Raw genomic sequence first — 15214 nt, forward strand, 5'->3', positions numbered from 1 at the left:
AAGAGAATAAGACAGCTGCAGCTGATCCAAAACGCTGCTGCCCGTGTCCTCACTAAGGCTAAGAAAGTAGAGCACATCACCCCAGTTCTAACCACCACTCAGGTCTTCTGGCTCCAGCCTGCTCTGCATACCTAGAACCAGAACTAAACATGGAGAAGCAGCATTTAGTTCCTATGCTCCACTTATCTGGAACAAACTTCCAGAAAACTGTAAAAGTGCGGAAAGCCTGAGTTCCTTTAAATCAAGACTAAAAACACATTTGTATAGGATTGCCTTCAACTGTTCTAGTTAAACAGTTCAACTGAAACGTCATTGGTTAAACTTTTTCATTTTCTTTAGTCCAACTGTTTTTAATGTTCTTTTTTGTTTCTGCATTTTTTATTTATTTATTTATTCATTTTTTCCTACTTGCTTTGATTCTGTTTTATTTTCCTATATATTAATCATGTAAAGCACTTTGTATTGTCTTTGTACTGAATTGTGCTATACAAATAAATTTGTACTGCACAATATATATATATATATATATATATATATTAGATACATGTATATTTAAAAAACTGAAAACCCTCTAAAACCTGCAATACTATTATATCTTTATCAAAAATATTAGATAGTTGTTATTATATTCGTTTGTTCTTTTTTTTCTTCCCAAAGTTAACAAGAGCCACACTGAAAAGTCCAAAGAGCTCCAGACTTGTAGTTTGCAGAACCTGCTGTCATAAGCAAATTATCTGCCCCACAAGCAATGCATCCCCACACCATGATGCTGCCACAACTATGCTTCACTTTGGGATTTCCATGTTCAATGTAAGTCTCTCAGCACTTTCACAATAGACCAAATGATTGAATCCTTGTCTCAACTGTCCAGATTCAGAGCAGCTTCTTCCCCACATTTACTGTGTCCTCCTATCTGGTTTATGGCAAACTTCAAACAGGAATTCATATTGATTCTTCAATTCTTTGTTCTTTACATTTGAGGCTAAATTTGTCGTATCAGCAGATTCTCCAACCTGAGCTGTGGATGTCTGCAGCTCTTCAAGATCTGCTATGGGCCTCCTGACTGGTGGTCTTGTACAAACCTCTCAGACATTTATTGAACACCTGTTTATAGAGATTATATTACTAAATAAGGTACATCTGGTTGCACTGAGTATTATTAAAGGCCAGAATGGTAACGGAACAGACACTTTTTAGACATTAATTTGATAAAAATATGTTGAAAACCAGACATAGTTTTCCTTCCACTTTATCATACACTGCTTTGTGCAGATCTGTTGCAAAAAAAAAAAAATAAATCAAGATAAAATACACTAAAGTTTGTGACTGAAATTTAAAGAACTAATTGAAGACGGGGTAAACTTTTGAAACATTGCATTTTCAGGATACAAAAATGTAAAGTAAACATTTAGCAGAAGAAACTTTGTCCTTGATGGCTTGGATATCTGGTCAATCATTGCTTCATTTTCAGAGGGACACATCGACTGTTTCCTTTCACATTCAAACACTAGATGGATGGACTGGTTACTGTTTGTGCTTATCAACAATTCATCTGTGAACAACGGAGTTCATAGCAAAGCATAAAAAAAAGCCTTGAAAACAAATCAGTGCCAGACGAAAACAACAGAAATATTATCTGAAAAAATCTCCTTGAGCGACACATTTAAAGGGCTATTTGTATGTAGTATGACTTTATCAGATGATTTGTGTTGGTGCAAAAGCGTCTACTGCTGATTTGAGGATTTTGAAGCTCCTTTATTGTAGAGCACGGGACGTGCTGTAAGAGCGAGACATGAATGTGCTGATCTGAGCAGACAAAGACAGCTGAAGCCAAACTTTCAGGTTCTGCAAGCTGAAAGTCATGAAAAGTCTTAAAACCTAAAGATACATCAGAACACAGAAGCACCACCTCATTCCCGAATGAACTGCTCTGCAGTCAACAAAGAAGCTACTCTTCAACGTACGTCTAAATATCTTCCTTTCTCTGAAAACATCTTTGATTGGCACACGACTCTACAAAGTCCTGTGTTTGACACTGCTCTGAAATAAAGTGTCAATGAGAAAAGGCTAAAGCGGATTCTCTCAAGTGTCTGACTTCCTGAAGCAGTTCTTTGTTAAATGTCAAAGGCCAGACTAAAACTGGAAACCGACCGCAAAAAAAAACATGATTACACAAGAACATGTGAGCATGTGCTGTGCTCTGTGTGGGTTTAATGTTTTCCGTTGGAGCATCAGAGCACATATTTTGAAGTGATCATTTTGTTCCCCTTAACTTTGAAATCTTTAATCGTTGATGAGGAGTCAGAACAAATAAAAAATGTATGCTTTAAAGGCCTGTGTAGCGTCCGCTTTAAGACCGTCGGTTAAACACAGGCGCCCTGCAGGAGACAGAGTGCTCAGGCTGTTTAAAGAACAGTGACAGCTCCTGCCTGTGAACGGAGAAGGCAGGGAAGTGCGGCAGGCTGTGTGACAGTCTCCGTCTGACGGCTTGATGATGCAGACCGAGGCAGAAACTTGCAGGTGAGTCACTGTGATTACGCTCAACCCCCTACAGCTCACACATGAGCGGCAACATTGGAGTTTCACACCTGCAGAAAAACACTTCAAATATAGCACCATCAGAAAGTATTGGCACCCTTAAAGATCTATTCTTCTTTTGCTTTATTTCCCTACTTAGATGTCTTAAATCTCTAATAAAATTTTACCATTACACAAAAAAAACCTAATTAAATACAAGTACGTGATTTTTTTTTTTTATAAAACACTAGCCAAGTAAGCCTCTGAGTGAAACTAAAACCACCTCCCGCCCCCCTAAAACTCATAAGTGATTCTCCTAATAATTACTAACAGGCATCTGCAAAGAGGCGACCACTTTGGAGGAGTTTTAGCCTACACATCTTCATAAACCTGTTTCAATTCAGCCGCAGATGGAGAGTTTCGGAGCATGAATAACCTGTTTAAGGTCACCCCACAGTATCAGTGTTGCATTTAAGTTCAAACTTTGACCTCTACCCTGCAAAGCTCAACTCGATTCTCCAAAACGTTCTGAGATCTGTTGGATCACTGTGCTGCAGTATAGGCCTTTCCAAATGATGGGCGCTGTTTTTCAAGATGTTCTGCTAGAGAGCTAAAGCTACATAACACTACCAGCTTTATTTTTTTTTTTTTTTACAGTTTATCCAAACTGTAAAAAAAGGCTGTAAACAAACTTTTTTGGGAGATTTTCACAAAAAGATTTGAATCCTCCAAGTGTTTTAATTAAAACTAAAACTAAATATGAGACACATACTTCTGTTGACTTCGGACAGCCGTGGTTTTGTCTGTTAAACTATTGCACAGATGCCTTTTTGGCAAATGTTTCTTGTTATTTGTGCACTATGAGGCATCCGAAGCCTATAGAATTGTATAGTAGATGTTCTCTGTGCTTTTATGACCTCCTGGATGAGCTTTCAATGCTCCGGTCCTCCCGGGAAGTTTAACATTTTCTCCATCTCGGGATAACAGCTCTCAATTTGCTGAAATCCCAAAGCCTTAAAAGTGTATTTATAGATCTCTTTCTAGACAGTAAAATGACTAGTTTGTCTTTTTTAATTGTCTTTTGGTCCCATTACCCTGCTTTATATTGTCCAACAGTTCTTGTTTCTTAATCATACAGACTATTGTTCATAGCTTTGCTGAAAATTATATTAGGTTATCGTTGCATAGTAATAATGTTTTCTCGATCTGTTAAGTGTAGGTGAAAATGTGAGTAAATTAGATTAATAACAGGGTAATGCAGGATTGTATCAGGAAGTGTCCCATGCCTGCAAACATCTCCTGCAGGACTGAGCTTTAGCAGATCAAATGTTATTAAGAACAATGACAGAAGGCCAGCAAAGATTTCCACCCTCAGAGTCAATTTAGATTAAAGCCAAGCCTTTATTTCAGCTCTGTGAGCTGAGGGAGGGAAAGGTGAAATATTTGAAATAGTTTCATAAACAAATAATCCCACACTTTGGAATATGAGGAAGGAGGAATTATCTTAAATAAAAAAAACGTCCTCCAGATGGGTTGGCAAATTAAATGAGTAAACAAGATGATGTTTTGTTGTTACTTGTCACTTTCCATCCACACTGGTTTCACGTCATACAGATGTGTGTCATGGATCATAGTTGCAGAGAAACATTTGCTCCTTTCAGTGCAGATGTGCAGTCATTACCAGGGATTATGTAAGCCCGTCACACATTTGGTCACTATTGTTTTTGTACTTGCGAATGATTTGATACATTTTTTGGATATGCGTTTGTTTTGCTTAACCCTTTATAGGGCACTCACTGAACTTAGATTACTGATACTGTAAATCAAAAATTTCAACCCAAAAGTGTTAACGGAGGACAGAACAAGACCTTATTATTTCTATAATATTTGAAAAATACATATATTTTATGTCAAAAATCAAGGTGAGTGTAATTACAATACCAGAAACGGTCACTTGCCCTTATATGGTAAAAAAAAAAGTGCTTCTTTAAAGAATTCATGAAAATGATAACTGTCAACATTAAGTGGGTCCCTTGCTTGTATGTTTTATTCGTTTTTAATTACCGCTACAAGCTGCACCTGAGGTGCAGTTCAGCTTTTTCACAATTTCCATACACATCACAAGTCTAAATACATCAAATTTGATGGATTATTAAATTTCCCGCAGCCTTCCAGTCACTTAGAAAGCATTCAAATCATCTGGGATTCTCTTTACAAAAAACCCTGGGTGTTCAAATCTCAGGACTTTCGATTTTAAATATTTTGTATTTAGCTCTGGATCAGCTCTGACCAGCCTCCCAAATATTGCTAAAGAAAGGCATCCCCACAGCATGATACTGCCGCCTCCGTGTTTCAGCCAGGAAAGGGAGTTGCAGAGTGATTATCCTTTTTACATTCTATGAATTTTGCATTTTGGCCAAAAAGAAAATATCCCTCATAAATAATAAATTGAAAAAAGCTCTATTAAGGCTATAAATATAATAACTATAAAGTCATTAGGCAGGAAAGGATTAGATGGGCAGATATTCTTTTGCAACTTACTTGAGGAAAAGGAATCAAATTTCCTGGTTATCATCCCATCCTCTCTAACAGGCTCTCCCAGCTTCGTTTTTTTTTTTTTTTTTACCTGTTTCTATCTGAGCAATCCTTTTAAAAAGGAAAGAAAAACCCAAGACTTCTGTGACTGGAACATAATCTCTTGTGAAATCTTCCAGAGCCTGTTACATCCAAAAGCACCAGAAATAACTCCTGAACTGCAAAAATGACTCATTCCCATGAGAAGTGGTTACTGGAAGCCGCACTTATGGCTTAATATCACTTGAAGATGAAGTAAACAGTTTAAAGGGAAATCTGTTATACCTCTGTAATTGCCTATTCACTGCAGTCCTGTGATTCCCAACGGCTCCCTGTCAGGAAACACTTTGCTGGCTCCTGTTTATGACCTGTTTCTGCTCCAAAGATCAGCTCCTTCCTGAGCTCCAGCCATCAGCTACTTTAAATTACTTTTAATGTCTGTCCACCAACCAGCGTCGTAAAAAGAATTTGATCTGAGGCATGAATTTCCGGCTTTCCATTCAGATTTTAACAACTTCACTAAAAATAAAGATGTCTCCTTCATTTTTTGTTTATAGTGAATATGTTTTGAAAGATTGAAAATAAAACATATGCAGTAATAGCTAACTTCAGGGTAATAAATGTGGAAAATATTTAGTTTTTTATAAAAACATCCCCTAATGTGTTTTACAAGTTAAAAAAGTTTAATTTCCATCCAGACATAATTTAACAATAATACACTAATCACTGGTGAAGATTCTCAGTCATCCAGGTCATTCCAAAAAAGTAAAAAGAAAACAATTCACTGGTCCATGTTTCCAAGTTTGAAGACATTTCGTTTCCCATCCAAGTCTTCAAACTTGGAAACAAATCATCTCCTCTATTCTGAAATTATGCTGAAATATCTAAAGCTTATTAAGAGTCTATTTGACTCTCTGATTGTTTTGATGATTTAATTCAGAGATTAGAAAAGAAATAAAAGAATAATCAAAGTTTCAATGTTTTTGAGCTCCATCAATATTTAGATCAGAAACTCATCTGAAAAAATGGGAAATAACCTTTTTGATCCTTTTCTTCTTGTCAGGACCAAGTGCTTGCATGAATGTTCTGCTCGTCTGACTCTTAAGCCCCTTTTCCACTGGTACCCACAACTTGACTCAGTTTTTAGGTTTTTCCATTAGGTGCTGGTACTTGTTACCACATCTTTCAGTTGAAACACTCAGAGGATCAGGGTCAGTCATTAGCTTGAGTCATTTATATGTTTGGTTGCTGATAAGAAAATATAGAAGAAAGCTAGATGTCGGAACGCTGCTAAAGAAAATGGCCTTCATTGTTGGGTTTTGTTTGGGTCATTTAGAAATGATCTTAAGTAGCTTTCCTTGACTCATAGACATACCTTGACACAGAAGGCAGTCCTGCTTTGATGGCACAGCAGCAACCGTCTGGTTTCTGCTGGTTTAAGCTTCCGTTTTAAAATCTGGTTCTTGGTGCACAGAGGCAATGATGATTAACCCATTTTATTAATCAATCAAATTTGCTTTCTATAAAGAATGAATTATTAGAAAATCATATTTTCTTCACCTGTACAAACTTGAGCTTCGGTAATAACACCGGCTGCAAACATTTTTTGTTATATTTTAATTGTTTATAAAGGCTGGACCTGCCAACAGGCCTCACGGCTTGTACATAGTTGCACTTTGAACACAGTCCAGAAGGGATGGTTGAAATACAAGGTTATAAATTAAATTTCTATTTTTTCTCCTTTTTTTATAAAAAGAGATTAAGAAAATAAATCAATGATTTTATATAAAGAAATCGGACACAAAGTACCACAAGACAGCATTTTCTGAAAATTTGTGAAGACAAAAAACAAACAAAGGACCCTGAATCCTTAAGGTCAATTTTCTTTAATAAACGAAAGCTTTTTTGAATCTCAAATCTTAGTATCCTTCTCCCATAGGCTGTGTGACCTCAGCCAATCCTATAGATTCTCAATAGCAGCAATGTGTCCTCTATGTGAGTTTATTAAACCACATTCATTTTAAATAAGATTAAATACAAAAATTCTCCTTTTAAGAATTTAATCATGAAGAAATTTCAGGAAATCGGATCCCTCGTTGTTTATTCTCATATAAAAAGTTAAATGCAGCTACAGCTCCTAGTTTATGAAAAGATGTTTTCAGTTTCGTCTACATGATACGCTTCATGCAATCAGTTGAATGGGGAAGATGTCTGGAGATAAAAGATCAAAGTGAAGATTGGTGACAATAATGCCATATTTACCCACTGGTAAAAACTTACTGGAACCAATCAACAACAGCGCATTTAAACGTTTTGGCCTCTTTTTATCTGCTCCAAGACTACATTTTTGTTTTTAACAGAATTGTTGGTTTTTAAGACTCTCTATTGATGGATCACAGTGTATTACTCACCTTATCTCCAAATCTTATCAACCTTGACTTGAGATTGTCAACCTAGAATCTCCCTCAGATTATAGGACCACACTCAGAACCGAACAGGATAATCCTGTCATTGTGAAACATCCCAGACTTTCTGCTCTATGGAGCATGAAGCTCAGGGTCCTTCCTTTTGTTTGACTCTATTTACAAAAAGGAAGTGAGATTTTTTGTTTTAAAAATATTACATTCTTTGGTCATTTTTGATTGGACCTGAAAAACTGCATCCACCTTTGATTGCAACCAGAAAAAGGTTCAAGCTCAATGCAGGTTTATTGTATGTTTGTTTTAAGCAGACCAGTGAGTGAGTGATATAGGCTACAAGAGGACTACCGGATAAAAAGCAAAGAGGCTCACCTCTCCTGTGCACACCAGGTGCTCCAGGGTAACCAGGCCTTTGCTCTTGCTCTCGGTGTCGCTCAGCAGATCATCCTCAGACTCCACCGCGGAGGATCCTGTGGAGGAGATGGAGGAGTTGGACAGCTTTCTGCGCAGGGCTCCGTCCCCAGTACAGTCCAAGTCTTCCTGCTGGATCTCCCGGGAAGAGCCGCCTCCCTCCGGGGTGATGGTGACCTGCGGCACCATGGGCGCATCCATGCGCGCCGGTGCCGCGGGCGGCGCGGTGGCTTTCTGGATGAGCTCTGCGCAGATCTTGGTGGACCTCCCTGCAGTCCTTCTCTCTACACGGCCTCCATCGGTTAGTCCGGTCCCAGAGATCCCGAAGTCCTTTGAGGACTTTCTCCTGCACTCTTTGGGCATTTGAGATCCTGCCGTAGAGGCGCACGACGACAAGCGGAACTGCGCTTCAGCTCAGCATTCAAATCTGGTCATTTCACTGTGGGAAAAGTCTCGCACAGTCAGCGGGGACCCTGGAAATGCTGCTGATCCTCCCTGGGTCCCGTCTCGTCTCCTCTGAGCTCAGGAACGCCTCTGGCAGCCTGTGCGCTCTCTGCACACTGTCGGTAAGGGGAACCCCTCTTAAGTGGCGTGACTCGCCCTTCTGCGCGGTTTTACACTCACACACAAAAACACACACACACACTGCTACATCCCGCTGTCGTTTATTATCTTCCGCATTGCCGCTCTCGCTTCCTGACTGAACAGTTTAGAAGCTGCTGACACAGTTCCAGATCTCTGCTGCCTCTGTTCAGCAGAAACCAGTCCTTATAATAAATGGAAATCAAACTTTGCTGCAGCTGCCTAAATGCTGCGTTTACAAACCTGTCAAATGCCCTGAGTTTTGTTGTTGTTTTTAACATCTATAATTACAATCAAACTGAAAAAAAAACATCTAGAGAGAAAAAAAAAACTAATTATACCCTGGATGCATAAGTGTGCTAAACCTCGAGTTAATACATTGTTTTATACACGATTGGATCTAGTTTAAATATTTTCCTAGTACAGTATAGGGAAGCTTATAGTACAACATATATTATCTGCCCTGGTAGGATATGCATTAAGTTTGCTTCCATCCATTAACCTACTTCTCTTAAAGTCATGCTTTGCAGAGATGATGCAAATTATAAATGTTCTCAAAGATATCAGAATGGTTTGAAAACAGATATTGAAGGAACTTGATGTTTTTCTGTGATGAAAAGAAAGAGAGGAACTGGCCAAAAAAAAAAAAAAAAGAAAGAAAGAAAGAAAAGAAAAGAAAATAAATACCAAAAGACTATCAGCAACCACTAAGAAGTGGCAAGCTGTTCTGGTTTAGTGTCAATAACATCCTGTACTGTTTAAAATCAAGTTAATCCAGTTAATCCAAGGTTAAGGAGTGAGATTCAATCCTAATGTACCTATTTTCCCTTAAAAATGTTTAAAAAGTCTGAAGAAACCATACCTTGATAATGTTTTGGAAATAAACGTCTTGCACAACAGACACCACTGAGGACCAACAAAGCAACCCAATAATAACCACAATAGAACATGTGAAGTTTGGTAACACACCATGTTCCAGAGTTGCTTGTCTTCACCTTAATTTAAGATTAAAACTGAGTAAAGGCAAATATCAAAATTAACAAATAACAGAAAGTCTGTGAGGTCAACTAGAAGAAAATCTCATAATGTGAGAGCTGAAAATATTTCACAGTCAGGGATAAAATAAAAAAATAAAATAAAAACACCAGGTCAGGATTAGGCAGACTCATATATATATAAATATATATATATATATATATTTCAATTCATTCAAAAATCAAATCAACTATTCCACATTTTAAAGTATTTTACCTTATATACAATATTACAAGACAAAATGCCTCATGGATCATATTTGTTCTTTAAGGTGCAGCAGAACAGGAGATATTTAAAAATATTAAAATTACCATTTTTAAATGACCATACCAACTGTTGAACTCAAACTATAAAGTGACAAAATGTATACATTTATAACAAAATATAAATTCAATGCTGTTTGAGGTGATAAAGCATTTATGTGGAGACCTTCTTTTTCTGATAAACTCCTTTTTTATTCCAGTAGCTTTACATTCCTAACAATATGAATATAATCAAAACAAAGGCTTGTGTTGCATTTAAGTAATTTATTAGTTGCACTTTTTAATTGAAGCACTGAACACAATATTTTTTTTTTATTAAATTGTATTTTCATGAAATGAAATTGAATAAGGTCATACCCCCTCCTCCCTCCGAAACTTACAACTTTTTGTTCTGTTTTGTTAATTCAATCCACAAATCGAGACATTTTGTAAACATTAACAACACATAGATTTTTTTTAACCTTTATTCTGTAAATTAATATAATTTTCCATCAACAGATAATCAAAAAATACATTTAAAACTAAAATATAAGGCTATAAACAAATGAAAAAAATAAGCCAAATGAAAATAAGTTTACTAACTGCATTAAGATCTTTATTTATAAAAGGTATTTTGTAAACTGACAAAAGAGCCTTGTGTGGGCTGGGGTAGCAGTAACCGCGTCACATCTTTTAACCAATCCTTTAAGGTTTTAAATCTGTGTTGGGCTGTAGGGCTACAAGTGGCCCAGGTTGGCACTCGTGCAAACAACAAGATACCACTGAATATTACTTTGTTCACTGACAAGCATAAAGGACAATTGTGAAAGACTTTGAACTGAAAGGTATGAATACAAGGAAGAATATGATTCATTGAAATATGCAAAAAAATATATACTGAAAAAGTCACCAAATTCATTTGGAAATGCAAGACTGTGAATTGTTTTATTTTTTATTTATTTTGTTTAACCTTTATTTAACCACGGGAAAAAAATCCCATTGAGATTAAAAACCTCTTTTTCAAGGAAGTCCTGGGCCAAGAGGCAGCAAAGTTACATAATAAACAGAGATACATTAAATTAAATGGCAGGTACATAAAAGGTACATATCAAGTGAAACCAAAATATGAAGGAATTAGATACGAATACAGTATTTTTGGACAGGAGCGTTTAATTTAACATGTATACCAAACTCTTCCTATAAGTTAGAAGCTGGATAATTTTCCAATAATACATATTACATGGAAAATATTACAGAATCTCAGATTTCCAGAACCTGGTATTGATAAGAAAGAAATATAAATATGCCCTGCAATGGACTGGCGACCTGTCCAGGGTGTACCCTGCCTCTCGCCCGTAGACAGTTGGACATAGGCACCAGCACCCCTCACAACCCCCCATAAAGCGTGTGAGATAATGGATGGAATGGATGGAATTATAAATGATCTGTTTTAATGTCCTGGAGATGTGTTGATTTACCAATAGATAGTGCTAACGCATGACATACGACAGGAGAAGAGAAACTCGAATGATGGAAATGTGTAGAAGAAGAATGTTGTCCCCATATTTTTTGTTGCATATCCCTGCATATTAATGCAAAGGGCTTTTCTACGGAAGAGGATTAGCTCCACAGGAAGAAAAAGAAAACGTTTTTAAAGATTTTTTTAATATTATTTCAGTTTAATATGGGAAAAATTTCAGAATTCTGACTTTAATCTTAGAATTCTGACTTTAATCTCAGAATTTTGGATCTTAATGTAGATGGGCACCATGAAGGAAGAAATGTGTGAGCACTCAAACTTCCCTGAAAAATATATGAGTTGTTTGAGAAGGCCAGTGACACATTGGTGGAAAATTATGGAATTAGGTGACTTTTTACGTACCCGAGGGGTCCCCGTTGATGCTATTTCATTAATGAAAGACCAGAAGGTTATTATAACAATAGAACTGGTTTAGTCTCTAAAACAGACATGGCTACAGCTTGATGCTAACATGTCTGTAATCTGTCAGAATTCCATTAGAATTCTGAGATTAAAGTCAGAATTGTGAGAAAAAGTCAGAATTGAGAGTAAAAAGTCAGAATTCTGAGATTAAAGTCAGAATTCTAAGAAAAAAGTCAGAATTGAGAGGAAAAGGTCAGAATTCTGAGATTACAGTCAAAATTGTGAGAAAAAAGTCGTAATTCTGAGGAAAAAAGTCAGAATTCTGAGATTAAAGTCAGAATTCGTACTTTTTTCTCATATACTGAAATAAAATTTACAAATCAGTTAACTTTTTTATTTTTTCAGTGGCCCTAATCATCTTCCTTACTTTTCTGTTCGGTAAGAGAGAAATAAAATATACAATTGTCCTTCAACTATCAATTTGTCTCTGAAGACAACATACCTATGCATTGAAGTCCCTTCCTGCCATTTTAAATGAAAAAAAAACGTACAAAAATATATTTAAAAATGTTTAAAACATTATATATCCATATGTGTGTGCTTGTGTACGGAGCCTCCTTAACAACGTTTTATTAATGAAGTTTTGTTTCACCTGGAATATGCCACACACAATATGGCAGACGCGTTGACGTACTATCTTTAAAGGGATAAATAGTATCAGAGTGAGACCTCTTAATTTGAGCGGATTTAGTATCAGAGTGAGACCTCCTCTCTCTTGCTCTGCAATAAAAAGACAGTGCTAGCATCACATCTGAAGCTCGGCTCCATGTTTTTACCGACCACCAGCGTCATGTTTGCGGTCAGAAACGCTCTCCGCCTGGGCTCCAGGTTATCTGTCCCCACCGTAGCGAGGAGGGGATGTTCCGGAGCCGCTATCCAAGTGGATGACGTGGTGAACGGACTCACAGAGGACCAGATACAGGTCAGCTAGCTGTTAGCATCACAGGTTAACTTGGGGGGAAGCAGATAGGCAACAGACGAGAAATATAACTGATAAAGTCTGCAAACACTTTAGAACTTTATTGTGTACCACAATAAAGTGTCCCTTTTTACATTCTGAATAGGCAAATTTAAGGACAAAGCTGACAGGACGTGATGACATAACAGCTAAGAGGTGGAAAAGTGTAGCCGACCTTCCAGTTGCTGAGGCAGAACCAAGAAACTGTTAATTTGATATAAATCTCAAGTTATTACTGCATGATATATCCGATGCTCTGTAATGAACCAATGTTATTGTTTGACAAACTTTTATTTTAGTTAAAATCTGAATTATTCCAGTCGTGTTTATTCACAGTTGAACAGATTGATAAATGTATATTTTTCATGTAAAGATTTATGCAGTGGTTATAAAACAGTTGTGCATCAGTTGCTTTTATAGAAAAATAAACGGTGGGGGGGCGAGGCTCATATCAGGTATTTGATTGGACAACTGGCTCTACCTCATGATGCTGTCCCTATTATAAACTCAAACACCAGCCCAGCATCCACTATGACCTATTGCTTAATAAGGTTTTACACTAAACCCCTGATTATGTGCAGCGGTAAACTGTATTATGATGTTAGTAGCAGAACCTTTATGCTATTTGTGTTTTCCAGAACATCTTCATATAAGGTCTAAAGAATTGTAAACTGGAGAGTTTGGAGGCTATGTCAACATCTTAGTTCTGTACCCCAGCTTTTCAATCTATTCCAGAACCAAACTATTCATTCTTATTCTATTATCTCTTCCTGTTAGATCCTTTTAGTGCAGGGCAAACCAATTACAAAGCAGCGGGGTCCGAATAAAGAAAATAAACAACCAGTAAAGGTCCGGAGACATTTTGAATTCCAATCTGTTACTTTAAACTGAACTTAACACTGAAATAAAATGGAGTGTCTATGCATCCATGTTATACATTTTATTTTTAAATAAAATATATATATAAAAAAACACTTTTAAAGTGTTTTTTTTTTAAGTAGCGAACAACAATCTTTCAGTTTGGTATATAGAAAATTTCCTGATATTTTATAAAACACCTGAACTGACTGGTTGTTATTTTATTTAATTTTTTATGGCTTAATGAGAGCAGTGGGCTTCAGGCTGCCGTGCAAGGTTTTAAACCTGGTTCTGAATGGCGACAAAGCCATTCTAAAGTACATATCAAGGTGCTCATTTTGAGCCTGGATCAATATTTATTTCTGATTATGGTCATGGGGGAGAATCCTGCTTCACAGCAGCAGGTTGAGCCAAACATACTCAAAATGTGCAGGGTGATCTTTGAGCGCACCATTTCACTTTTCTTTCACTAGTTCACCACAGTTCTTCCAGCAGTCCACACTTTCTCTGCTCTCTTTTTCTCATCGTCTTCTCCTTCTTTCCCATCGCCCAGCATGCCACAGGTTTGCCTGCTGTGTCTAAAAGTAGCAGCAGCAACTCAGACTGACACAGCTTATTGGCTCATTTGTATCATGTGTTGCCTGATCCCAGAGGCTCTGGAGGGCTTTACCATATTAATAAATTAATATTTCTGCTTGGCAAAAGGTACATTTCCCAACAGGACATTACCCAAACATCAAACTTCCTCTGCAGGCTTAACTTGTCCCCATAGGCATCCCGCTACCACCTGTTTCTCTGATAGGCAGTGCATCCACCTGATGTGAACCCCAGCTGATGCATTGGAGTTTGCAAATCTGTAGCTTAAAACAGGGTTTCTTAACCCTGGTCCTCGGGGGCCAATCACCTTCATGTTTTAAATGTGTTTCATCTAAATCAAGCATACCTGATTGGATTACCTCCTCGGCAGCCATCAAATGCTGTAAAAGCCTGTTGAACTTGTTTTCATTCAGTAGAGGCGTGTGGAGGCAGGGGATCACCTAAAACATGTAGGACCCTGAGGAACAGGGTTAAGAAACCCTGGCATCGTGTATTCTGGCACCTTTTTTATCATCAGTTTCTTAAGCAACTTGAGAGACAGTACTTCACCTGTTGCATTGATCAATATCCACCATATGATGCCACCCATGAGCCTTTTTCTAATTTATTTGGGTCACTTTTTAAGATATATTACCAGCCTACCCCCTACCCTTTTAAATCCTTAGTTTTACCTTTTTTTTAAGCTCTTAAAATGTTACTTTGATGCCTGATGTATCCCCCGCCCAAACAGTTTCTTTATCAACCTTTAACTCTTGCAGCTCACTGGTTCTTCACTATCAGGGTGCTGTATCTCCATGCTCTCAGGAGATAAACTTGTCGGTTTAGATATCCTTGAACTCATGTCATTTGCATTGAGGTCATCTTAGGATCTGTGGACACTGGTCACTGCAGAACAATGCAATTCTTATTCAGATGCTTTTAAGCTCACGTAGTATTTCATAAGGTTTGATGCTGCATCATAACAGCCCAGCCCGAGATTTGTGAAACCATTTTAATCAGTCTTGTTATCCCTGATCAAAAAGCTAAAATGTGCCTGATTTCTTATCATAAAGCTTTTGCCTGTTGATTTTAATCTATT

General features: G+C 37.3%; 2 protein-coding genes across 2 annotated transcripts in view; one reads left to right on the plus strand and one right to left on the minus strand.

Annotated features, from left to right (window-relative positions):
• The window catches only part of itpka (inositol-trisphosphate 3-kinase A), a 25758-nt gene extending 17174 nt beyond the window's left edge, over window positions 1-8584 (minus strand). Inside the window, exon 1 of the mRNA XM_015379205.1 lies at window positions 7884-8584. Coding sequence (XP_015234691.1) covers window positions 7884-8285 — 402 coding nt within the window. The 5' untranslated portion in view covers window positions 8286-8584. The remainder of the gene's footprint in view (window positions 1-7883) is intronic.
• A 3845-nt stretch (window positions 8585-12429) lies between these two features.
• The window catches only part of ivd (isovaleryl-CoA dehydrogenase), a 17648-nt gene continuing 14863 nt past the window's right edge, over window positions 12430-15214 (plus strand). Inside the window, exon 1 of the mRNA XM_015379201.1 lies at window positions 12430-12645. Within this exon, the coding sequence (XP_015234687.1) occupies window positions 12490-12645 (156 nt within the window). The 5' untranslated portion in view covers window positions 12430-12489. The remainder of the gene's footprint in view (window positions 12646-15214) is intronic.

Source organism: Cyprinodon variegatus, unplaced genomic scaffold (genome assembly GCF_000732505.1).
Source record: "Cyprinodon variegatus isolate N-32 unplaced genomic scaffold, C_variegatus-1.0 Scaffold187, whole genome shotgun sequence".
NCBI classification, from domain to species: Eukaryota; Metazoa; Chordata; class Actinopteri; order Cyprinodontiformes; family Cyprinodontidae; genus Cyprinodon; species Cyprinodon variegatus.